Raw genomic sequence first — 25,848 nt, 5'->3', positions numbered from 1 at the left:
AGCTGTGATTATCGCAGGTCACTAAAGGTCATTTTATAGAGCGACGTCAAGTTTAAAAAAATAGTCGACTACATGGACTAGCATCATCCCGCCCATTAGATCCAAGTCTCAACTTGTCAGTCATTCATTATTAATGAAATTCCAAGACTGTTACACTAGTGTGCAGAAATATTCAAATACACTATTTTTAGAAAAGGCAGAAATATTACAATTGTACTGAATGCGAACATTGTTTTTGGCCATTACTGCACAAGATTAGCATATTGAGCATGTCTGTAAAGACGTGGGGAGACTCATGGGTTCCCATAGAATAACTTCTCATTCAGTTATCTTGATGCGAGTAAGGGACCCCTATGAATACAGCCATTCTAGTTTCTCCCTCCCAAAATGTTATCTAGTTTCATATGATACCAATATCTTTACTCTAGCTTTACTGTGAGTCTGCTAAGAAGGTAATGTCAGTGAGGATACCGGCGTCCTGGGGGAGTTCAAGAGGTTAAACTAGATCTCTGTAGACTTACGGTAGGACTTTGATGTCCTCTTTGCCATGGAGGATGTAGTCGATCAGTTTGTAGAAGATAATTTCCTTGAGGCAACACAAAACAGGACAATTAGAGAGGATTGTGTGGAGAAGATATTTCAAAGTGAAAATCAGTTTGGTCCTTTGAAATCCAAGTGTTCCCAACACAGAGCACTAATAGAGTATCATGGGTCATCCACTGATGGTGGCAGTGGAGTACATGAGCAGGGGCAGGAGGAGTAGCAATTATAGTAGCCATGATTAATATTTCCTCACCCTGCCATCAGGAGTTTTGGGTCCATCATATGGGGGAACTTCTCCCATGAGAACTGGCCACAGGTCAAAGAACTCCTGCACACACAGAGAGAGAAACCGTTTAGAGAAGGCAACAGAACCGAGAGAACTTCTCCCGTTGTTTCGTTATTTAGACGCACTTACTGTAAATGTATCCTACACCACCATTCTGCCTGAAAATGCTAATTCCAGCAGCCTCTTGGACTGGGGAATATGTTTGGTTCTGTCTTCACAAAGTGCATAGTTTCCAAAAAAAAGCTGAGCTACTGGTTTTGTTTATTTTTAAGTGCTTTATTCATGAAACCCAGTGTTGCTACCAGACAGCCATCTGTGTAGGCAGACAACATGTGTTTGTTCTCAGATAGCAGGTGTTAGGAATCAACTGGCAGCTGCTTGTAATTAGGTGACAGCCACAGCAAATAAGTAGTATTTATGACGGCACGTAATACGGGAGGGTTGTACGACACTGATCAGAAGATGGCTTTAAGTGTTACCTCTTCCTCCGACACAAGGGACTGAAGCAAAGGAAAACTAGCTCAGATTAGGCAAAGAAACCCCAAAGGAGGTTCTGAAAATATCTTGTCCCTAAAGAGGAGGAAATGCAAACAGAAGCAGATCCCATGGAAACACAACTTAGATGAGAATGGTGAAGAACACTGCAGGACATAATAATAAGCGCTGGATGCCCTCTGTTTAAAATGTGTAAACATTTATTATTATTATATATTGGTTCCTTTTTTCCAGGATGTTAAGTGTATTTGTAGCTCACGCTTAATGACAATTGTAGGGTTTTGAGAAGGGAGTAGAATGAAGTAGTTTGACTTAATGTAGGTGACTTTAAGCAAGCATATGCATGCAGCTGTGTGTATGTAGGTACATGAAGTGACTGTGTGAGTGGGTAAATATGCATGCAGCTGTAACAGTGTGGGTATATACATCATGAAATGACTTTGTGGGGTGCAGGCAATGTTTAAAGTTAGACATGCTGATTTTGTGTATTACAAGTTCTTCTTTACTTTTTTGTTTTGTTTTAAAGTTGTACAATTATTATATTATCTATAATTGTGTATTTTATTCAGTTATCATTATTATTATTTTTGTTTTTATGAGCAGGGAAAGGATTATAGATCTGTAATAGGGATAGGGATCTCCATACTACCGCTGACCTCTTTACAAATTGTTTGTTTTCAATCTCATCTTTGACACTGGTTGTGTAACCATGGTAACCCACCTTGGTCTTGGTCATGTCCAGCAGACCCACAGAGTAGCGGTCACAGTTGAGGAACGCCCTGACTGTGTACAAGGCCTTGTGGAACTGCCGCTCTATGTCTGTCAGCTCTTCAAACACCTTGCTGGCCGACCACAGCAGCACCTGGACACAAAACACAGCTGCTTCTAGAAAAAAACATCCGATCCAAGGCTGCGAAGTAAAAAGGTCAGCAAACTTTCAGCTACAGTGTGAAGACGGAGATCGTCTCTCACCTGCCCCCTCCTGGTCTCACAGTTGTGCAGGTAGCTCAGGTGGAACACTCTCAGGACCAGGTTGCCAAAGTTGAGATACTTGTTGAGGGTCTGGAAGAAAACAGCACACACTCTGCTTAACATCAAGATGTGGTTACCTCGCCAACACTTAACTGCTTCCTTTATCTTCAGCGCGTGTATCTCAGTGTTTTTATTATTATTAAATAACGTTTCATTCATTTCAAAAGGTCCAACCAGAACCTCTACAATATTAAGTTTTATAAAATATGTAAGCCACTTTCACCTTTGTGCCATCAGTCAGAGCAGCTGACGTGTTTCAAATAGCAGACATATCATTTCCCAGTGAAAAATTGCCAATAGTTGACAGGTGATATTAAAGCAAAAGGTAACATTGTCTCGTCTGTCTTGACTGAGAAAATGCCTCATTCCTGTGTGGTATTTGGTCCGAATGCCACAGACACTTTGTGATTACACTTCACATCACGTTTTCTATTGTTTGGGTAGGAAGGAATTGGCAGTGATTCCTAGGTTCAGCCTTTCATTATGACTCTTTGAACACGGCGGCGTAGCGCTGTTCACCCACTGGAAATCTCTCCCTCCAAATGTTCTCGGACAGGCCTCTCTTGGCGGACAAATGCCCTCCTCTCAGCTCTCAGTAAGTTAAAGGATTATAATTGTTGGTGGCGATTTGGGAGGGTTTCAATCTGTGGGCCAATACATCAGCTGAGTTTAGGTGACAGCTGCTGCTGCAGGCCAGAGCAGCAGGAAGGGTGATAGTTTAATGCAAATACAATCCACATCAGTTGTTGTTTCAGTCAGATATAATACATGGACTTTGGAATTCAATTTAGTGGAACGATAGGCCACAGGGTCTACAATACACTGAGGGAGCTGCTTTTTTTCTCTTTAACTTATCATTATGAAGTAAATGCTGATGTTAATGGCAACAGAATAATGGCAACAGAATAATCACACCATCTGCTTTTCCTGTGGTTCCCTATCAGCCTCACTATGCACTTCTGTCTTTCACCAGATACGCTCATCCAGGGAAATGTTGCCAACTTCAAATGCATCCATTCATCAGCAGCAGATACGTTTGGTTGCAGAGACAGAAGTGACACTGAACAACAGAAGCTGAGTCTGCTCATGTAGTTTTATGTGACTTTTATAACAGACCTCTTAAACTGCAGACTGAGATTCATTGTTTTAGATCACTGTCCGGTCAGGCAGCTTGTTACTAATACAGACAGTTTGAAGAAGTGATGAAGGACGGAAGTAAAGCAGAAATACATGAACTATAGTTTGGGCTATTCTTGCACTGGGTTCTTGTTCTGAAGCACTTCGCAACTCATTTTCAAAAAGTTTCAAATTAGGAAATTAGTGTGCCGAGGGTGAATTTCAAGATTTAGATGTTACCTCTTCATCCTTGGCAGTGAAACTCGGCCCATCCATCTTGTTGAGGGCCATCATGACGGCCACCATATCTTTACCGTTCATGATGGGAATGGCGAGGACGCTCTTGGTCTTAAACTCTGTCAGCTCGTCCACAAAGTCACTGAAATGAGCGCTCTGGAAAGAGAAAGGAGAGAGAGTGGTTGATTGTGTTTAATTGCCTGCTCTTTCCCCCTGCATCCTTCAAGACTTCCACACTCAGCTTTGATGAACACACCACTTTCATCCATAAACGCTGCGAGCAAAGGCTTTCCATTATCCACAAACTCAAGGCCCTCTCTGCTGCACTCCACCTACTGCTCGTCCTGTACAGCAGGGGTCATCAATTGTGCTCCTCCAGGGGTGAAACCGAGGAAGAGCGGCTCATTAACAGCCAAGCAGGAATAAAAACCTACAGTGAGAGAGACACTCGAGGGGACCACAGTTGAAACATAAACTTGTCACTACTCTGGTGGATGAACTGTGGAAGATTGGAAATGTTTCAAACACCCAATACGGCTATATTTGCAATGTGATAATATTTACCAAAACATCGACCGGGCTGATTTATCAAATTATCACTGCCTAATTACCAACCTCACACTCCCCCAAAGGGGAAAGTCCTCAGAATCAAACATCTGCATCATTCATGTACCGTCCTCCAGCCTCAGAATCCTTAAAACCGCTGTGAGCCAAACCCTCTCCTTCTACCCAGGTGCAGATACAAAACCTGGATCGGAAAAATTATGATTTAATGCTTCTGTGTGTGACAAAATTGAGTAAGGTAAAAAGTGCAGCACCTGATCTTCAGACCTGCCCTGTGTCATTCTCCTTTTATTTTTAATGTGCACAAGTGTTTGAGCATCAGGAATGAGATTTGAGCCGTCTTCATGCTGCACTACAAGTTAAAATAATAAACCATTCCTTTTTCATATTTATTCATGTCTAAATGTGTCTGTTTTGCAGACTGAAGTCGACCAGGAAATTAAGGGGAAAATCAATATCAGAGAGACTGATCTTGGATCAGCACATTCAACTGCAGCCTTACGCAGCTTACAAATAAACCTGTTCCAGCAGCAGACAGCTTGTTACTGGGTGACCTTTGGCCCCCTAAGGCCCAGAGAAGTCTTCATCCTGCTCGTTATCCTCAGCTGAAGCTTTGCCTTGACCTTTGCCCAGCAGCTCTACACTTGAGAAGTACAATCTAAGCATGAGTTATATTTTGATATGAAAGAAAACAACAACACACATACCATATTAATGTCTGCATGTATTTATTGTTGTATCATGTCATGTAGGTCACACATCCAAAACAGAACTCTACAGTCCCTGTTAGGCCTGTAGTATTGTAGGTCGGAGGCTATTTTATATTTGTCAAGCATTTAGGGGATCTATTGGCAGAAAAGTAATATAATATTAAGTATGTCATTATGTTGTATCTACATACCATGTTGCACTGCTTTGTTTCTACGGTAACCCAGAACGGACAAACCGAACACAGGGTTTAGGCTACTACCTGCTGGTTCACTGAAATGTATCATACAATAAATTACTCACTCCATTCATTTAATCAAAGCCACTTGACATCCTGTAGTACTTGGCGGTACTAGTGTGAAGGACACACGTGGTGGGAGAATGCATGCAGAGGTTTTAATTTGACTCAATTCCTATTTAAGGAGATGTTCATCCACTGGTACATTTTGGGCTATTTCACTCCCATAACATGTATTCTTTCAGACTAGTCAGAAAACAAATACACACGTAGGTGTTCATCTTACTACTACTTGTCTAATTTGTCTTTATTCCTTTACGTGTTTCCAGTTGCAGCATCGGCTTCAGGTGAAATCAACTGTTTCACGGTGATATCTATTAGTTACATTGTTTATTGCCTTATTCATCTGTAGTGTCTTGCAAATCTTTTAAAAGGACTATTCCTTGAAAATATGTTTGACTCCTCCAGGGCCAGCAGCACTAACATACACAAACACAAACTTTACTTTACTCATCCCTATCTATATTCTGAAGGCTTCTAGAGAGGGGTTTGTTCATATATCATTCATAGCCTGATTTATACATTTGATCCCAAAGAATATGGTGAATATTGAATTTTTGTATGGCTGTTGATGGTATTTTCTGATTTATGGAGGGAACCAAAGAGATATCCCAAATTGCCTCTGTAAAAACCTTAACTCTTAACGTGTCAACACAATTAAACTAGAATTTTGAATTTGGCATTCGCCAATGTTGAGATTTCTGTTCTGGAAATGTATGCAAATGAGCACAGATTAAATAGGAGAATGTATCATTTGCATATTTAAATGTATATTTACAGAAAACTTATAATACAACAAATAATTGTCTTAATGTAAATAATCAGCTGAGGATATTTCATGGTAATATATTTTAGTTCAAATGTTTACCCTCCCCTTAAATGGGCATAAGACCTAGTAATTCTTTGTATGTGTATTTCCCACAAATAAATTCACAATTAAAAAGATAACATTTGATGTTTAAATTTCCAAAATTCCCAAATTGAACTCCCCTTGGAATACTTCCATAAATGTCCCGACCCTTTGCAACCATCCTCTGCTCTACCAGCTAAACAATCCAGTGTAACAGAATAGATTTAAGGTGTGTTACTGTGCTGAGTCTTTGAAAATGGCTCGGAGCCTGTGTGACCTCTGGGAGTAATCTGGGATCGCTCTAATTCAGGACAGATTAACCAGCTTTATCTGCAGCCTCCCACTCTGACGCTCTCCACCTTCCTAACACATACACCCCTTGATTAACCACACCTCAAATAACAGCCAGAGTTTGGCTTGAAATTTGTGTGATTATTAAATTCACTGTGAAGGAGGCAGGGACAGAAGGAGGGAGAGAAATGAGGCCAGCTGTTGCTCACTACATAATCCCAGTGACACATAATCCCCACCTTCCAACCTACAAGTATCCTGACTGGTTGACACGCCTGCACTGGATTGGACTGGGATGGAAATAGAGCGCAGAGAAACAGTGACTCCCAGTCTCTGCATTACTTTGAAAGGCCATCCGCAGTGCATTAGCATCATAAAGCCAGCCAATTATATGGAAACATTAGCTGTTCCTTCGCCGCGACTGGGGAGGCTGAGGCACGGAGGCTTTGATATCGTTCCAGTTGCCACACTTCCCATCATGATTTCATGTGTTTCTGTGAGGCTGCGGCGTGACGGACAGAGGTTTTAAGCAGCACGGCGATGTTTGTTGTGTGGTGGCTCACAGCGATGGCACAACAGGCCGGCCAGGCAGCAGAACTGATAAAAACCAAACGGGAACAATCAACCCGGGCCTCTTTTGCCTATTCATCAGCAGCTGAGCCTCTAATCTCCCATGAAACGAAGTGATTGAAGTGATACAGAGGAGGGCTTGTAATCTGACAGTTATGCAGAGTGGACTTCTGCCTTATTAAGTGTAAATGTCACAATAACAGTTGGTGCAGGACTTCACAGGAAGGAGGGGGTGGACCTGTAGTTAGTGGAGCTGCAGCAGCATGGCAAACTTGAAGCGTACGCTGGAATAAGCTTGCCAGCCATTTTCAAATGTCAAAGGTATTGGCTGTAACGAGATTGAGCAGGCTTTGGTTGAAGGGAATTTGTGGAGGGGAGACTGGTTTCATGTCGCCATCTGGTGGTCAAACAGGGACAGAGCAACTGTAGACAGGTTCTCACCCCCTGACTAAACAGGGATTTTAATGTTTACACAGGAGATTACTTTTTCCGACAACATTTTCTACTTGTTTTGCTCTCTGGCCATGATTCAATTACACAACTAATCAGCTTTACATTTTGTGAATGCGACGGGTAGAACCAAGCATCGATACAGGGGGAACTAGTTTCATTCTCTGTGGGCCTACCGGAATAAAAACGTATACACCCATTTAATTAACTTGGGACTGGGGGAGAAGTTTGCCTTAAAGTTAACAGAGAGATCTGATTGTTATGGTGGTTGGATTCTGTGTATATTATTTTGGGGGATTTTAGTTTTTATTGGACAGAGGGCAGTGTTGAAATGAGGATGAGAGAGCGGAGAAAGACATGTTACATGGCTCGTGCTGTAACCACTCTGCTAACAAAATGCTCCGTTATTGTGAATATTAATGTTTAATTTTATACGGGACACAAATTAAACATTATTATTGTGAATATGGAATAGGAAGCAAAAGAGATGAAAAATATATATTTGTATGTCAATTAAATGGATGTGAGGGAATATTATATATATGAATAATTGAACTTAATAATGAATAGTTGGTGGTTCTGATGCCCATGCCAGATCCACTAGTGCACTAACATTTAAAAACAGAAAAAAGCACATGTATATTTACCTCAGAAACGTCAGGAATGTTGACGGTCTTCTTGGTGGACGCCACGTGACCCACGATGCCCATATCCAACGGGTACACAATCTCACTGTCGGGCGCCACCAGGCATTCATCAAACACGGAGTCTTTGCCGACATTAAATAACCTGGAGGTAAATATAAACACAATTAATTGTAATGTGCTTTTAATTCAAAAAGGTAATCTCAAAGTGTTGCATTCGGACAACAGTCTGTAACAAGAGAGAGGAAAAGCATATTACACTTATCAAGGGGCCCTAAAGCAAGGCAGCTCCATTGGAATTTACCACTGGAGCTGTAGAAGGCTCCTATCAGGGACATGCAAATGTGCAATGTTATTAACATAAACCCTCAACAGTCCCTTATTTAATGGAGCTGCCAAATATGAGTCTCTGGAACTGTGTGAATGTGAAACGGCGTGCTGGTGAAAACAGCATCTGTGTTCATTCACGATCGTTCCCTGAAGATTTGCAAATGTAGGCAATGTGCTGCATGAAATGTTCCCTGACCAGGTGATGATGTGGTGGGAGAAATGTAAAACAGGACAGACTTACAGTGTGGAGTTCTGCGAGGTAACGGGATGAAGGCATTTGAATTAAATTGTAATTTCAGTTTTCAACAAGACAGAAAAGAAGATCGTCTGCTTCTATTTATATAACTGATGTTTTGTTTCCAAAGCTTAACTGGTACTGCTTGCTGACATGTGACTTGTGTGCAGTTCATGCAGTCACATATGATTTTTGACACCATCTCACGCCGTTGATAAAACAGTCGGGCTCTACCAATGTCCATCCATCCATCCATCCATCCATTGTCTACCGCTTATCCTGTATTCAGGGTCGCGGGGGGGCTGGAGCCGATCCCAGCTGTCATTGGGTGAAGGCAGGGTACACCCTGGACAGGATGCCAGTCTATCACAGGGCCAACATGTAGAGACAGACAGGTAACCAGTCTATCACAGGGCCGACATGTAGAGACAGACAGGTAACCAGTCTATCACAGGGCTGACATGTAGAGACAGACAAGTAACCAGTCTATCACAGGGCTAACATGTAGAGACAGACAGGTAACCAGTCTATCACAGGGCTAACATGTAGAGACAGACAGGTAACCAGTCTATCACAGGCCTGACATATAGAGACAGACAGGTAACCAGTCTATCACAGGCCTGACATATAGAGACAGACAGGTAACCAGTCTATCACAGGCCTGACATATAGAGACAGACAGGTAACCAGTCTATCACAGGCCTGACATATAGAGACAAACAACCATTCACGCTCACATTCACACCTACGGGCAATTTAGAGTCACCAATGAACCTATCCCCATCCTGCATGTCTTTGGACTGTGGGAGGAAGCCGGAGAACCTGGAGAGAACCCACGCTTACACGGGGAGAACATAGAACTCCACACATAAGGAACCCGGGGCCGACCCAGGAATCAAACCCGGGACCCGGTGTAAATATTGTTTTTGATAAAATACCACAGAATATGGCTTGAAACTGAAAATTGCATTGACTTTGGAAATAATTCCAGCCATATTTTTATTCAATGAATATTGACTTTTGGACAAACATTCTGGATTTATTGGAAATTTCTGAGTCACATGAGTCGGAATCACTCCTGGACAGTCACCACTGAAATCTTAATAATTCTCCAAAATGTATCATACTAATAATATTAGCGTAGCCTGATCTTTTTTTGCAAGTGTGCAGAATTACTGGCTTAAAACACAACAAATAGACAAAAAGCATTCAAATATTGACTTAGAAAGTGAACGTTACGTTAAGCTACTTTCCAGGAAGCCCCACAGTTACCTGGTTGCCAGCTCGGCCGTCCCGTTCCTCTGCCGGTACATGAAGAGGCTCATGCGGTCGGCCCTCATCATGAAGCTGAGGTGTCTCATGAGGTTGAAGACAGACTTCTCCATCTGCAGGTTGTCCTGGATGTCCCGGATCAGGTCGAAGAGGACCTCGCTCTCGTCTACCGTCGACAGGTCGTGGAAATTGCTGATGTCCAACTTGGTCTTCCGGTTGTTGTCCAGAAGGTCTGAGATGACCTTTGGCCTGAAGTTGATGTCATAGTACTGCTTGGCGAACTGCGGGTTGGCATCCAGGAACTGCTCTGCTGCCGCTGCGTCCACCATGGCTGCTGAGAGGGAATCATTGGAAACAGAAAGTGAGAGAGGTCTAACTCTTGAATGAATGCAGTTGTTTTACATTTACTTCCCCCAACTACTCAGGAACCAGACAAAAGATTTGACAAAAAAAGCGATCCAGTCGCAAACCCCTTCAACTTCTCGCCACATTCAATCTTTTTAGTCAGGAGTCAGAGCAGATGCACAACAAAGAACTCTTTAACTCTAAAGATTCCACTGTTTTCACCAGCTGGTGGGTAACTGTCTTGTGCTGTGTGGTGCTGGCAGGTAGTGTGCCGGGGGTAGTTTGCTGAAAACAACAGGGTTGACAGAGTTCTGTTACTGAACAATGTGTTTGAAAATCAAATCTACAGTCAGGGGATCATTTTCTGTGGGTTTGCAAACACAAGCGAGCCCTTTCCCATACCAAACTGATGTCAGGATGGAAAGTGTCCTTCATGGTTGTTGGCACCCTTATTGAATATGAGCAAAAATGTATTTGCAATGTATTCCTCTCTCGAAATATTCACAAAAACTTAAATTTCAGGTATTAAATAGAAGAACATAAATTATGGATTTAAATATTTTTTTCTCCAAAACACATGTGCCACCCTTTTTGGTAGTTTTGGCTCTCCTTAAAAGATCCTATGTGAAAATCTAACTGACGGTGCTATCAAGTTCACTCGTTTGATTAGGGAATTCTTAAGTGGTCAAGCATGACTTCCTGTTTCACTGGGGTATAGTTATGAGGTGACGCAGGCCAAATTCCCTTAAGCCATGGTCCAATAGTCAAGAACATTACATCCTATGTCCTTTCCTAACCACTTCATTGAATCATCGAGGTCAAGGAAATGTGTGAAGGAGAATTCATGAGAACACAACCACTCACACACACAAGGCTGCGTAACTCTGCAACAGCGGTATCGACAAGTTATTCACATGGGCTTGCCGTGGTCCTGCTACAAGGCATTGTGGGATTGCATTATCTCCTATCCTATGGAAAAGGATGGTGCAGTGCACACTATAAGAAAGATTAGAAAGGAAGCATTGGAGCATGTTTGCCGGCTATTAACAAATATTTGACCAGCTCTTATCATAGCAGCAACATTTAGATACTTCCAGAACATTTCACTCAGTGAGGAACCTTCCTGAGCAACAAGGATTCAACCACAGTTATTCATCACTATGGGAAAGAGAACACTGGTCGAGTGGTTGAGCGGCAGGAATCAGGACATGATAAGAAAATCTCTGAACAGTTGACAATAGCAATTTCCACTATCAGCAACATTTAAGAAGTGTAACATGACAGCAGATGTTTGTAATCTGGAAGAGGACTGGTGAGTAATAAGGGGGATTGTTCACAAGAATCTCTTAGCATACCGTGACAACGGGTTCAGAAAGTCTGCAAAAGTACCATCAGTCGCCACATCACCAAGTTGTTTGGGATGGTTGCCAGAGAAAAGGCCCCGCAGTCAATCACAAACAAACTAAAGCATCTACCATTTGCCAGATATTACCGGGACTTTCAATAGGACTGGGTTATATGGTCAGTTGAGACCAAATAGAGCTTTTTTGGCAAAAAACACATCAGTGATAGGTTTAGCAACGATCTGAAGCACATATCAAACTCGACACAAAAATCAAAAGCAGAACAAAGGTTTTGCCATGACCATCACGGTCCCCCGACCTAGACCACTTAGGAAATCTGGAGGATGAGCTCAAGGGTGTCGACCCTGTTGGGAGATTCTGTATGGAGGATCTGTAAGTGGACTCAGATCCACGTCTTCACCAACCTCATCTCGCATTACAGCAGAAGACTTCAAATATTAAATGAAGGGGTGCCAGTAATTGTGTCAAATATGTTTGAGAAAAATATGTCTTTCAGTTCAATGTTTCTTTCAATAATATCACTTCAATTAAGTTAGGTTGTTGTGAGAATGTTTAAGCTTTTGCTGTTTGGGAGCTCTTCATAAGAGAAGAAACAGAAAACCTGCGTTCGTAATATTATATTTTCCAGTCAGATTTGTAATGCAAAATGGAAGAATAGTTGGGGAGCAGGAAACAATAAATACATGTTTTCACATCTTGATTTTCATCATTTTGACTAAAGGTTATTCCCGAGGGTACAGGATGTAGTATCTACAGTCTTAGTTTGAAGACGCAAATTAGAAAAAGCTACTTCAATAATGCCTAGAATATACCATTCTCTCTCATCATACATAAGCATTATAAGCCTGGAGAAATATTGTTTTGTCTGTTCTTTAAGTAATTCTTCACCTCATCACTGGTTTTAATGTTGGATATTAATTAATCTATGCTCATTCTATTTTTTAATAACATAAGAAACATATATTTTGGTTGTAATTAAAACAAATTGAGTGTAATCCTCTAGAATCGTCTTAATATCAATGTTAAGGACAAAGTATCCCTGACAATGAATTTAACCTGCCAATGCTAAAGATTGTTTGATTGGATTGAGCACTTTCGTCATCTACCCCCTCTGTTACTGTACTATATATTGTCCCTTCCTTGTCCAGGGTACTTCACATATAAATTCATCAATAAGGTCAACGGACATCTGTGTCCCACACAGATGATAATAAACGTAAACAGTCCTACCTGTTCAAGTCCTTGTATTGTCTCCAGCAAAGTGTGTAACCCCTCTGTCCTGCTAACCAAATCTGCAGGTGTCTGAGAAAAGAAAGGGGATTACCAGGATGGTTTTAAATGGTCATGTGTGGACATAAGCCCGTATCCAATTACAACACTAGGATTATGATACCTTCCAATGTTTAATGACAACCTGGGGTTTCTTCCTCTGTCTCACTACAAGACACTCCTAATGAAATGACTTCTAAAGGCACATAGACTATTGAATTAAAATCTGTCATAAACGGTACACAAAGATCTAACAACCACTTGTTTGCATGTTTTGTTTTTGGTAGATAAACAAAACACATTAGGAGTAAGGTATAATATATAATAATGATTTTTCTTAATGGATGTGGTTTTAGTTTCACTTCCAAGAGGCAGAAATATTAGCAGATACTAATTGTCCTCCAGTTTGTAAACTACGTTACACTTGTGGCTAGTATTTCAGCTATGGTAAAGGATTATGAACTACATTTTCTAACTTTCTCATTTCAAAATTCCTTGTGCTAGAAACTCGCTAGGAAATTACTCAGGCAGCACTGTCACGTCCTTTTGCTGTTCATCTCTATGCAAATGTAAGCAGCAACACATCATCATCATCATCACGAAGGCAGCACACAGAAGCTGTGCATTCACCAGAGTAATATATATATACCAGAAAATAAGAGCTTGGACCATATGCAGGAAGAAGTTTAAATTGTTTTTTTGGTCATTTTCAAACTTTGTTGTTTAGCAAGTTACTTAACAACTCATAATTCCATCTACTTCTACATTACGAGTCAGGTCAGGGACGGCTGCTCGGTGTGGGAGGAACCCTCATAAGGAATCTGCCCGGCGCTGGGACTCAATACTACCAAGGCTGTGTATAGACACAGCCAACGCCCCCCTCCAAACTGGGGGATGAAGAAACCATCTAGATGGAGACACTTCCAGGAGTACCAAACTGAAACACCACTGTTGAGATGGATCCAGCCACCAGATGCCACAGCGTCCCATCATGGAGCACATGTGTCACCACACAGGTGTGATCAAAGTCCAGGATGCCATCAGAAAGATCCCGACTGAAGTCCTCGGTGAAGGCAGCTCTGAACTCAAGCACCTACGTCTATGAAATATTTCACACAATCTGGGACGAAGCAGACCCTCCTGCAATAATGAGAAACTTAACTCACAATATTTAAGAAGGTAGATGAGGCGAACTGTGGCAACTACTGAGCGATATTTATTCTATCCACTACATGTAAATCTAAGGTGGCATCACACCAGCGGCCACATATTGCAGCAGCTCCTGCTCACAGTTTAATGTCATTGCTTTGTGGCACATTTTATGTGTAATTACTCTTCTTCATTTTCTGTGCACTACTTTTGGACTTTTCTGTGCACTATGGACACTAGTTATTGAGTTTGCCCTGATCTTACTGGCTCTTGCACTATTTACAACAGCGCCTGGGGACCCGGCGTGCAGCCCCAGGGAGCAGCTGTTAGCACGGCGGTGGTGCTACCGGATGTGAGAACCATGGTTCCCCAGGAGCAGAGGAGGAAGAGATGCAGAGACAGGGCTGAGCCTCGGGCATCATGGGAAATGTGAGATCACTCCCCAATAAGAAAGACGCGTCATCAGCACTGACCCGACATCAGTGGGAATACTGTGAGTGCAGCATTAGTTTACAGAGACGTGGCTAACCGTGCTGTGGATTATGTCAGACTATGCAAGATAGAAACACTTCCATTTCACTGGGATTTAAAATAGCATGTATTAATCTGTTTTAAAACAGCTCTGGGAAACTGACATTGATCCCACTACAAAACGTCATTGCAAAGTCAAACTTTGTATTCATGTTTTGCACAAGATGCACTCAGGATTTCAATTTGAGTGGACACAGCACTCTCAATCAACCGTCTTCTCTCTAGAAGTCACCTCAATGGCCTTTTCCTGTTGCCTAATCCCAATGAATCTGTCCATTTGAGGAAAAGGAGGCATAATCTGTCTTCCTCCCAGTCACTGAAGTGTAACTCAGGTTTAACTCATTCCACATAACTGCTGAGTTGTTACTACTTAATGACAGGGAAGCTGAACTACACTGGAAAAGCTCAACGCAGTGCTTATGCTGTAGCGTAGGTTTATTTATAAATTCAAACCCGCAGATTCAAAATTAAAGTGGGCGCCAGACAGTTGAGAATTCACCCTGTCAATAAGTATTTATATAATTAAACATGATAATACCCGGATAGCTGCTGCCGAGCTACAAGGAAACAATTACAAAAACATCCATCAACAGTTATCAATGTGTCTTCATCTCAATTCTTTTTTCAATAACTTAAATCAGCATCAAGTCAACTGGTGTGTGTGTGTGTGTGTGGGTGTGTGTTTGTGTGTGGGTGGAAGGCCAGCTAACAGGGGAGCCTAGAGAGTGCTACAACTTAGCTCCATTAGGCCGAATCCTAAGCAAGATGACCACAACCAGAACCAACCAGGTCAAGGCGGTGCTGTAGGCCGAACTCTGAACCTTAAAGCTCGCTCCAGAACAGATCATCTCCTTCTCATTCATCTTATTTGATTCTGGGCCTCGAAAGTTCAATCGATCCCATCTTCTCTTATTTATATCTCCGCTATGTTGTCAGGTTATTGTAGCCTGACACCAAGGAAAGGTGATCCTTCTCTCTCTCCTCCACTCTCTTGGTTTGACTGACTCTCTCCCACTTCAGCTCCCAGGTGTCTCTCAAATCACCTCCCTTCCCCCACTTTCGTTTCCACTTCCTGTTAGGTCATTTGCAGCCTGGCTGCTACAATGTTCTATTACGTAACATAATATTATTATTACATAATTATCACCCCATTTGAACAAAATATGTTGAGCTATAATGTGTTTGTTTCATCCTGTAGTTACAGTTTGAATATGAATAATTTACTCAACACAATAACTGTTTGTTTGAGCTTCTGGAGGTGGTCGCCTGGGGCGACATACAGGCTAGTATCGCCACTGGTTGTTGATTTAGTAAAACAATTGCAAATACATAAAGATATATAGAGACACTAATGTTGACTCCGGTATTTACTCCGGTCTCGGTGTAACGGCTGCTTATTACCGCACTGACTGGGAAATCCTCTATCGTTGATCATAATGTTGATCAAATGTGATCCTTTAAATCAACTTTGTTTACACAGAGTGCCAAACTGTGATATTGCTCCAATGAATTCCCAACCTTTCTGAAATAATAATAGGTAGGACCAGCTTTAGTGTGAGACAACTATCTTAAATGATACTTGTGGCTGGTATTTCAGCTATGGTTAGTTAGCTAGTTTGCATTTTATGAGCTTTAGGATTATAAACTACATGTTCTAATTTCACTGTGAAAAAAAGTCACTTTGCTAGAAACTCCTCTTCAATACATGTCAGTTACAAATTATCCCAATGGTAACGTCCCTTCCAACAGCTGACATGTGTCCTGCAGCACTGTCCAGTTGCTTTGCGATCCATCTCTATACAAATGCAAGCTCATCGTGAAAGCATCACACAGCAGCTGTATGTACACCAGAGAAATATACCATATATGGCAGACAAAAGGAGTTTGGACCATATGGAGGAGAAGTTAATTACCATGAAACAAGGCCTAAATAACAGACCGTTTTTTCCCCCTTTGTCCCCACAATCCTCAGCCATTTACATGGTCTGTTACTATGCAAATTTGCAATACAAATTTAAGTTGGCAGTTAAAAAAAGACTTGAAAAATGTTGTCATTAGTTGGTAGAAGCACAGCAGAACTGCAAGTGCAGCCAAGACCAGCAACGCCTCCTTTTTTGACACATCCCCATTGTTAGTGTTCATAGTATTCATTTGTTTCTCCTATATCTTATTGTATCATGTACCCCCCACACACACACGCACACACACACACACACAAACACTGTGGTGATGAACCACAAACATCCTTCACCCTCACACCCTCTGTAAGGAATCTGAGACAGAGAATAACAAAAAGCAAGAACAGAAGTCATGTCTTTAGTCACACCCAAATAAACTCTTTCAGAATTACACAGCTGGTTTCACTTGTATGCCATCAATCAATGAGGGCATGTGCAGAGAGTTGCAAAGCAAAAGGAGCCCTCACTGTTCCTGGACTTTACCAACAATAACATGAGTTACAGGAGTAATTACTCATTACTCTTATTAGACTTGAGAAAACAGGGGTGAGAAGACAGCTTCATATTAACCAAATATGAATTGACACCTTACTATATTTCAGATGCTTCTACTTCTCTGTCGAAATGATGCATTGCTTTATAAGAAATCCAGGGTTTAGGATTTTTATTCACTTGTGGAAAGGTGATATAGCCTCCTGTGTCTGTTACCGATTTCTGAAGTAAACCTCCTTGTCGTCTTAATAATTATCATACTATAATGGAGACACGGGGTAACTTTCTAAAAGGTACGCTGTATGGATAGTAAAGTAAAGTAAAAACGTTCTGTATTATTACTTCGCTATGTGTACGGACGGAGTTTTATCAAGTGATATCTTGTTTTACATTCCGAGTGATGCATCTTCCCACAGAGACCATCTTGGTCTCGGGAGGTCATGTGACACGGAGCACACGTTCCATGACGTAGTCGCGCACACGGAGGTACAGCTTAAAATGAATTTGAGGGGGAATGACACTCTGCTGTCTGAACGCAACTTAAAACCAACTTGGTAAAACGCGACGGATTCGAGCTCAGGTCAGCTTCCTAACATATTAACTACACTATTACATGTTATTTCCCCGTGTCGGAGCAGACTGTTACAGCAATGTACTTTATTCGACTCCAGCTCCAACTGGTGTCCACGTTGACAACTTGTTTACAATGGTGCCCATTCATAGCTGCGCTAAATCGACGTCGGCAGCTCCTGGACCGAGTCAGCTCGTTGAGGCTGCGCCGGTCACGCATGTTGCCAGCTGTCTTCACCGTCAATTCAGCGGCAGCTTTAGTTCGGGAAGCTCAAGTTTCTGGACTACATATTACCTGTTAGTGACGTCGGACTTTTTGATGCACAGAAGTACATTAACTGCGCTTCGCAGTAACGTTGTTAACGGTTAGCGTTTAATACTATATTAAAATCAGCCCACATAACCCCGCGTGGGAAATGAAACAACTTAACCGTAGTCCTGTTAAAGTTGTCAAAGCGCTTTAAGTCCGCAGCGAGATGGTAGTTTAAGGTGTTAAACGATAGACGACGTATTATTCCAGTATACACGTTTTGGAAATATGTAACGCTTATTTTTTGTAATAATGTAACTATAATAATAGGTTTGTGTAATAATAGGTAATAGTTAATACGTTATAACCAATTATTTATATGTGTTACTGTTTATGTTGATGAAACAGTTAACTAGGCCTAATTAAGACTGACTTTAGAATCAGATGAAACCTAGACTTTTTGATCACTCAGTCAATTCACTATAAAACAAGATCCAAGTCACTAAGTAGTTCAAGTCTGCTTTCATAATGATTTGTATTGGTCTATGCTGTATAGATACATGCATATCATATTACAGGTTGTTCCTAAGCTTCCTGCTTAACTTCCTGCTAACTTCTTGGTTTGGGTCATATCAGTACTGGGGATTACCAGGAAGGGTTTGTTTGTCACTAAAAGCATAACCTGAATTCTATGAATAAGTGTCATATCTGTATTTTGTTTCAAAATCAAGAGGAAGAAATATTTTTCGGGCCTCGTGCCTCAGAAATATGCAACGTGGCGACGCCTGTTGACCTGAAATTCAATAGCACTTCACCTCACCCTCTACCTCACTGCTACTGAAGTGCCATGGTTGTTTTTTGTTTTGTTTTTTTCCTTGAGGTTTAAATGTTGAAATAGGCTTAAGAGTCGACAAGTTACTATTCACATAGATGTTTCTTGTCCTGATATTTCACCTGCTGCAAACAGCTGTTGTTTATTTAAAGCAGGTTTGACTTCTTGGCTGATTTAACTCTTTAAATCCTCACAGATAAGGGCTCGATCATGACGCATGGCAATAACTGCTGTACAACAGAAGAAGATGGAGGCGAGAAGGACCAGCGGCAGCCACTTGTTCTGGAAAGAGTGGAGAAGGAAAAGGCCAAGAGCTGGCAATCCGTTGTGTCACACTGTGCAAAGAAACACTGCGTGTGCTCCGCAGAGGAAGCTAAATCCAAAATACTGGGCTTCGTCCCAATTCTAAAATGGCTGCCACGCTACCAGCTTAAGGAATGGCTGCTGGGTGACGCCATGTCAGGACTGATTGTTGGAATTCTATTGGTACCTCAGTCCATAGCCTACTCCCTATTGGCCAATCAGGACCCCATATATGGTCTCTATACTTCTTTCTTCTCTTCAATCATCTATGCTTGCTTCGGCACGTCTAGACACATCTCTGCAGGGATTTTTGGGGTGCTCTGCCTGCTCGTCGGTCAGGTTGTGGATAGGGAGCTAGCTTTGGCAGGATACCTCTCAGAAAGTGCCAATAGCACCGTCCTGCTGGCTGGCCAGGGGAATGGCAGTTTTGGGGTGGGATGTGACAGGAGCTGCTATGCAATCACAGTGGGAGCTACGGTTACCTTTACTGCTGGCGTTTACCAGGTAAGTGAGGGGGGCCGTATCATAGCGGGGAATATCTCAACTGTCAATTTCCTGCCTGTAGTTTGGAGCCTGTTCACTTACTCTTGCTCATCTCTTTCTCTCAGGTGCTAATGGGCATCTTTCAGGTCGGCTTCGTCTCAGTCTACCTCTCGGACTCTCTTCTCAGTGGCTTTGCTACAGGAGCCTCACTGACCATCTTCACTTCCCAGTTCAAGTACCTTCTGGGCCTGAAGATCCCCAGGCCGCAGGGCTGGTTCGTTCTGTTTAAGACCTGGACCAGCCTGCTCAGCAACCTGGGGGACACCAACATTTGTGACCTGGTGACCAGTTTGTTATGTTTGCTGGTGCTGATACCTACTAAGCAGCTCAACGAGCACTTCAAAGCCAAGCTGAAGGTAAACTCACAGGTTTATTTCAGATATTAGTCACAACTGACCAAGATTATAATCAAAGCAAAGGTTCCTGTTCCATTTGTTCCCATCCAAACTATATATAGTATAGTTATGGGAGAATGAAGATTTACATTCGAAGGGGAAGTAGTTCTGTGAGGAAGCACTAAACATACCCTTTCATTTCATTTCTGCTTTTGAAATTAGTGTGTGTCCATGTGAGCAGGGTGGTGTTGGGAGATGGTGATTTGGCCAATCACTTTGTCAATCCATAACTTTTGTCCATTGTGACATGAATTGTGATTCTTATCCTTTTAAATGTTCTACTTATAATTGGCCCACCACAGTGAAATGTTGAGTTAAGGCACAAAAAAAATGTGGTTCTCTTTAGTTATGTCTTAAGATAATAAGGTTTGAGTGAATCCTTGGTAGAGGTCTCAGAATGTTGATTCTAAATCAAAACTCCATCTAAATGAACTTTACATTTTGGGAAAAAAGACTGTTTACATAAAAAAAATATATAAATCACACTCAGTACCAGGTAGGTTGTCGTTTTAAAGAAGAATTTTCAAATAGAAATGACAGTTGTCAGGTTATGAAACAAATGATCTGATGATCTCAATGAATCAGTCCTGCCATCGTCTCACAATGACACAGCCTTCAGTGAAAGGCTTGAAAGCCATCATGACACCCCTAATCCTTAAAACTGAATATGTTAGGGTTAAAGATAGAGATGTTTGGGGTTGGTTAATGGTTGATTTGGTTGAGGACCGAGTGGAAAATCTGCCCATGACTGCGATGGGAGGTTCTATAAAACACTCCAGTCTCAGCTAAACTTTGAGGTTAATGCTAACATTACCATGGTATAATCATCATAGCACAGTTGAGCTAAAGCAGAACTGAGCAGAGACTTGAGGCTGACAAATGTCAGCTGAGGCATAAAATGTTAAGCTAAAAACAGTTCAGACAAAGAGAATGTGGAATGTTGAGCTAAGAACAAAGAAAGCCAAGAGTGACCCCAATATGGCCTAAAAAGGCCACCGTACACAGGATAAACTCTGTACTCTTAAGTAGCACAATCTTAACTAATGGTGAGCAACAAAATTACTCTGTTATCTCCTTCCTTTTCCTTACCCAGGCTCCAATTCCCTTCGAGCTCTTTGTGGTGATAATTGCAACACTGGCTTCTCACTTTGGCGGCTTCAACACGGACTATGGGTCAGACGTGGCCGGTGGCATCCCCACAGGCTTCCTCCCTCCCCAGCTGCCGATGTGGTCTCTGATCCCCAACGTAGCTGTTGACGCCTTCTCCATTGCCATCATTGGTTTCGCCATCACTGTCTCACTGTCAGAGATGTTTGCCAAGAAGCACGGCTACACAGTGAACGCCAACCAGGAGATGTACGCCATTGGCTTCTGCAACATCCTGCCGTCGTTCTTCCGCTGCTTTAGCACCAGCGCTGCGCTGACTAAGACCCTCGTCAAGGAGTCAACGGGGTGCCAGACTCAGTTATCTGGGCTGATCAGCGCCCTCGTCCTGCTGCTGGTGCTGCTGGTTATCGCGCCGCTCTTCTATTCCCTTCAAAAGTAAGCATACTATTTAAGGAGTTAATTATTATTGGACATGAACATGCATCAATAGAATCATAAACAAAAATCAGCTTTTAGCTTTTTTCACCAACATTTTCACTTGTAGTAATTGCAACCATATCAAAATAAGACAAAGCAGATACATACTTGCGTGTGACTATTTTGTATTAAAACTATTCATACCAGCAGAGATGCAAGAGCTAAACAGTTGTATAGCCTAAACAACTGAGAGCTATTTTATTGATTGAGTTTATTTGTATTCCTTCTGATAAACAGTAACCGTGTATATGTCTCGGGCTTTTATTGTGAAAGGTAAGAACGGAAGGAGTGGATTTGGTCCATGCGGCCTTTGTCAAGGTTGAAAGGAGTAACAAAGTTAGCCCTCTTGATTCGGACCATGTAGCGACTGTGTTGTTGCACACTATAGTGCACATTTTGAATATGTGTGTTCCGCACAACGTGATTGGTTGTTCAAAAATGATTGGTTGCTCAAAAATCGTCCTTGTCCTGAAAAAAATAATAATGATAATATTTGCATTCTTTGTTAAAGTACTTATTACAAATACATTGGTGAAAGAAAATCTACATTTCTGTGCGGATTAATCGCATTAAAAAAACAAATGGGCCCAGTTTGTAAAGGCCTTATGTGAGAAAACTCTGAATGTCTGACATCTTTCAGTCATTTCACTCTTTAAACATTCAGGCAGTAAAGGACAGTATATCTCTCTAATCTGTAAAATACACTTTTCAGTTTGTTTTAGGATTCAACGGTTTCTTTTTAGTTTACGTGAGTACTTTTACTTGCTGTTATCTGGTTCACCGTGAAAAAGGTTTGAAGGGTAGACAAATACAGATAACCCATAGTTCAGGGTTAATGCTCGCTCTGCAGACGTTGTGCTAGTTCATATATCTTTAGGTCAGAATGTAGTGCAGACCTGCATCTATACAGATTTCTAAAAGTGTACACAACAACGAGGGGAAATATGAATTAAGAAAAGAATGAATGAAGTGCCATCTAGAGAGTTAAACGGGACTTTTCTATTATTGAGAGATCTTTTGAGTCTTGTGTGAGCCTCGATCACCGACTATTGTGGCTGCAGCTGATGATTGCTGCCGATTTGCTTCCGTGCTGACGGGTTATCTCTACACACCCACACAAACACACTCCCTGCTTCACTGATCCCATGGAATGTCTTCATTGATGATGTCACACATCTTCAGAGGCCAGATTATGTTTTATTATTGTTCCGTATCTCTTATTATCCCCCCTCTCTCTTTCTTTGTGTAGCTTTCAGCTTTCTTAAACTGATTCTGTCTCAATATCTCACCCACTGCCCCTCAGTGGTTTTTCTTTAAACATATCTAAGAATAAAAAGATTACATTGGTAATTTAAAAGCCTTTAAATGCTGTGTGTCAGTTTAAAGTTTACATGTTGTAATGTGAAGTGAGGCCTTCTAACCTCATGCTCGTCTCTGAGTCTTAACCTTTGCCCTCTCATACTTTCTCTCTCTCTCCTGCCCAGATGCGTATTAGCGGTCATCATCCTGGTTAACCTTCGAGGAGCTTTACGAAAGTTCATTGACGTTCCCGCCATGTGGCGTGTCAACCGTGTCGATGCCTCCATATGGCTGATCACCATGGCAACCTCGGCGTTTGTCAACACAGAGCTAGGTCTGCTCACGGGCGTTTTGGTGTCAGCCTTCTGTGTCCTGGGCAGAACCCAGAAAGCCCAGGTCCTGCAGCTCGGCCGGGCTACAACCAGGGAGCATTATGAGGACCTGTCGGCTTACCGCGGCCTTTTGACACATCATGGGGTGGCCGTTTTTAAATATGAGGCTCCGATCTATTACGCCAACCAGAGCTTGTTCAAAAAATCTCTCTACAAGTGTGTGGGGCTTGATCCTGTAAAGGAGAAAGCCCAGATTATGAAGTTCATGAAGAAGAACAAACAGCTGGTAGAGGTTGCTGGAGTCCCAAACATGAAATCAGCAGCTACGGATGGCGCAGGAAAAGGGAACGAGGCTGAAGCTGGTGCCACTGTGACCTTAATGCTCCACGAGAAACCCAGTAGCTTACGCAGTTTGGTGATCGATTGCAGCGCCATCTTGTTTTTAGATACTGCTGGAGTGAATGCTCTGAAAGAGGTTCGCAAAGATTATGCAGAAGTTGGAATCAAGGTTCTCCTGGCCCAGTGTAATACCTCAGTCCTGGACACACTGGACAGAGGGGGATACTACCCCGGCCAAAAAGCATGTGATGGAGCAGAGGACAAATTTTTCACCATCGCAGATGCTGTCTGCTACATCCAAAGCCTCTCAGCTGCTAACGGAGATTATGACACCAAATGCTAAAAAGATTAGTCTTTCCAAATATCTGTTTACACGTATGAGCTGTGTATCTCATATAGTACAAAAGAAAAGTCCATTGTTACCTATGTGCCTTGTAATGCTTCAGTGTTTGCTCAAGGGCAAGTATGTTACATCTCTCCTGCATAACTGCTGCAGACAATTATTTATTTCCGATTGAACCAAAGTACGTTTACTCTTTTTACGAAAAAACAGCCAATCACCAGTACTACATAGTACATACAGTTATGTATCGTCCCATCCTAACTATTTGATGTTGTGACCATGAAATTGAAAAGCTAGCATACTAGCAAGTTCTTTTTTTTTTTTTACATCTGCTGTACCATGCCCCGTTCAAAGTGAATGTGGCAGTGCAAAACTTGTGCAAAACAAGTGAAAAGTTTACCATTGACAAATACTGTTATGAAGAGAAGTCTGTATCTGAATTTCAGAATTTAGTTTTGTGGCTTCACAAATAATCACTGAAAGTATCCTCCTCTTAAATTAAATGTACACTGTATATATTTTCAAAAACGAAACAAAAAACTCCATGTGCCTTCCTCATGAATGTACTGTAAATAATGGTAGTCCATAATGCGTTTTTCTCTAATACAGTTCTATTTTTTTAGTTATGTTTACAAAGCCATGAAGCCATAAATGAACACTGACTGTTGACCGATGGGGAGAAAAGTAAGAATACTTGACTCACAGCAGAACACCAGTAGAATTCCTGGTTACTTTCCATTTTGCAGCCTTCAAGTATACAAACTGCAGTGCTTTTAGTGATGCCTATACCTTGCCTATATTGTTGAATGTATATACTATGAATGTTTTCATATCGGGTTGTTTGATATATGAATGCCAGTCACCTTTTACTGATGCAACTGGACAACTTTAATTTATTTCCTTCCCATCACAATCATCTTGTTACAACAACTTAAACAAACTTTGTCATTTATTCATCATAACAAAGTTGTTAAAGTGGGTGTGTCTTTTTGGAACAAATCTCCTTTTTTATAACCTGACAGGCCTGAATATTTGTCTTTGTTTGTCTATAATCTGTTTGTTGAAGGTGATATGGGAATGCCTAATACCAAGCTTGGTAAATACAGCTCTCCAGCTGGGTGAAGAGTGGGGGTAATGTTCTATTTCAAGAATAATGGTGAAAATGTAAGATTTACACCAAACAGCAGTCATGAGTTTCTGTTGTTGAATTTTTAATTTAATTTAATTCTACAGGGCGCCTTTAAGCCACACATGAATTATTACAGCACACATTCTGTTGGAAGCTGTATGCTGTTTGGGAGGGGCCGTGTTTAAGGTCAGGTAGGCCTAAAAGAAAATCCTGCAGGGTAAATACTTTCGCAGTGGATTAAACAGGTTTTCTGATCGATGCCAGCCTGGATTTATAACACACAGCTCACTAAAAACGTTCATAACAATTTATAGACACACGTTATTTAAATGGAGTCCCCTGACTTTCCTGAATTCAGAACAATGACTGAATTTTACATTTATTTATTACATAAAGCAATTTTTTTGTTAAAAAATAAAAGGGAAAGTGAGACCTGTTGGGAATCAACAGTGTATGTTGTCTACTTTTGTTGTTTCTGCTTGGTAAAACTGCCTAGTTACATTATTTAAAGTATAAAACGGTTATGATTGTTTTCTTAAATCGTGAAGATAAAACAATTAGAAAGTTTTATAGTTAGTTTGTAGTAGTTATCCGCTTTTATCCTGGAACTAAAGTGAATGCTCAGGTAAATGTTCATTCATAGTTCAGGCATAGTTTTGTTGTATTGTTTTGTGTGTATGTATTGTATATTAAAAAATAAAATATGCCAGAACTTACATTTTTTTGTGTCTGATAAAGATGAAATGTGTGTCTTTACTCTAATAAAGGTTGTTGCATTAATTTCCTGTGCTCCAGTATAGTTGCGATCAAAGCACTAAAGTCTCTCCGGATACAACAAAGCCTTAATCAGAGAGAACAGGACCGGCCTGTAGTTCTATGTGAAAAGATGTCCATCAAATA

General features: G+C 41.4%; 2 protein-coding genes across 2 annotated transcripts in view; one reads left to right on the top strand and one right to left on the bottom strand.

The window, feature by feature from the left end:
- Positions 1-12,948, bottom strand: part of pde6a (phosphodiesterase 6A, cGMP-specific, rod, alpha) — a 34,162-nt gene extending 21,214 nt beyond the window's left edge. Inside the window, exons 1-8 of the mRNA XM_084009378.1 lie at positions 12,861-12,948; positions 9,922-10,255; positions 8,088-8,229; positions 3,713-3,865; positions 2,297-2,386; positions 2,046-2,186; positions 797-871; positions 522-586 (exon numbers count right to left, since the gene is read on the bottom strand). Of these exons, the coding sequence (XP_083865504.1) occupies positions 522-586; positions 797-871; positions 2,046-2,186; positions 2,297-2,386; positions 3,713-3,865; positions 8,088-8,229; positions 9,922-10,250 (995 nt within the window). The 5' untranslated portion in view covers positions 10,251-10,255; positions 12,861-12,948. The remainder of the gene's footprint in view (positions 1-521; positions 587-796; positions 872-2,045; positions 2,187-2,296; positions 2,387-3,712; positions 3,866-8,087; positions 8,230-9,921; positions 10,256-12,860) is intronic.
- Positions 12,949-17,504: 4,556 nt separating this feature from the next.
- On the top strand, positions 17,505-25,664 carry slc26a2 (solute carrier family 26 member 2). The gene is made up of 5 exons (XM_084009093.1): positions 17,505-17,609; positions 18,878-19,488; positions 19,593-19,883; positions 21,016-21,464; positions 22,991-25,664. The coding sequence occupies exons 2-5, from the start codon at positions 18,892-18,894 to the stop codon at positions 23,817-23,819; spliced, it is 2,166 nt and encodes a 721-aa protein (XP_083865219.1). The 5' UTR covers positions 17,505-17,609; positions 18,878-18,891; the 3' UTR covers positions 23,820-25,664.
- The last annotated feature ends 184 nt before the right edge of the window (positions 25,665-25,848 follow it).

This window comes from Eutrigla gurnardus (assembly GCF_963514095.1).
Source record: "Eutrigla gurnardus genome assembly, chromosome: 5".
Lineage (NCBI taxonomy): Eukaryota > Metazoa > Chordata > Actinopteri > Perciformes > Triglidae > Eutrigla > Eutrigla gurnardus.
This window is presented reverse-complemented; position numbering and strand designations above follow the sequence as displayed.

What these genes read in the sequence shown, in the direction of transcription:
- slc26a2 (XM_084009093.1), top strand. Translation starts at nt 18,892, where the DNA reads ATGACGCATGGCAATAACTGCTGTACAACAGAAGAAGATGGAGGCGAG. An exon ending in TTACTGCTGGCGTTTACCAG is followed by an intron (nt 19,489 to 19,592) that starts GTAAGTGAGGGG and finishes TCTTTCTCTCAG; the next exon opens with GTGCTAATGGGCATCTTTCA. An exon ending in ACTTCAAAGCCAAGCTGAAG is followed by an intron (nt 19,884 to 21,015) that starts GTAAACTCACAG and finishes TTCCTTACCCAG; the next exon opens with GCTCCAATTCCCTTCGAGCT.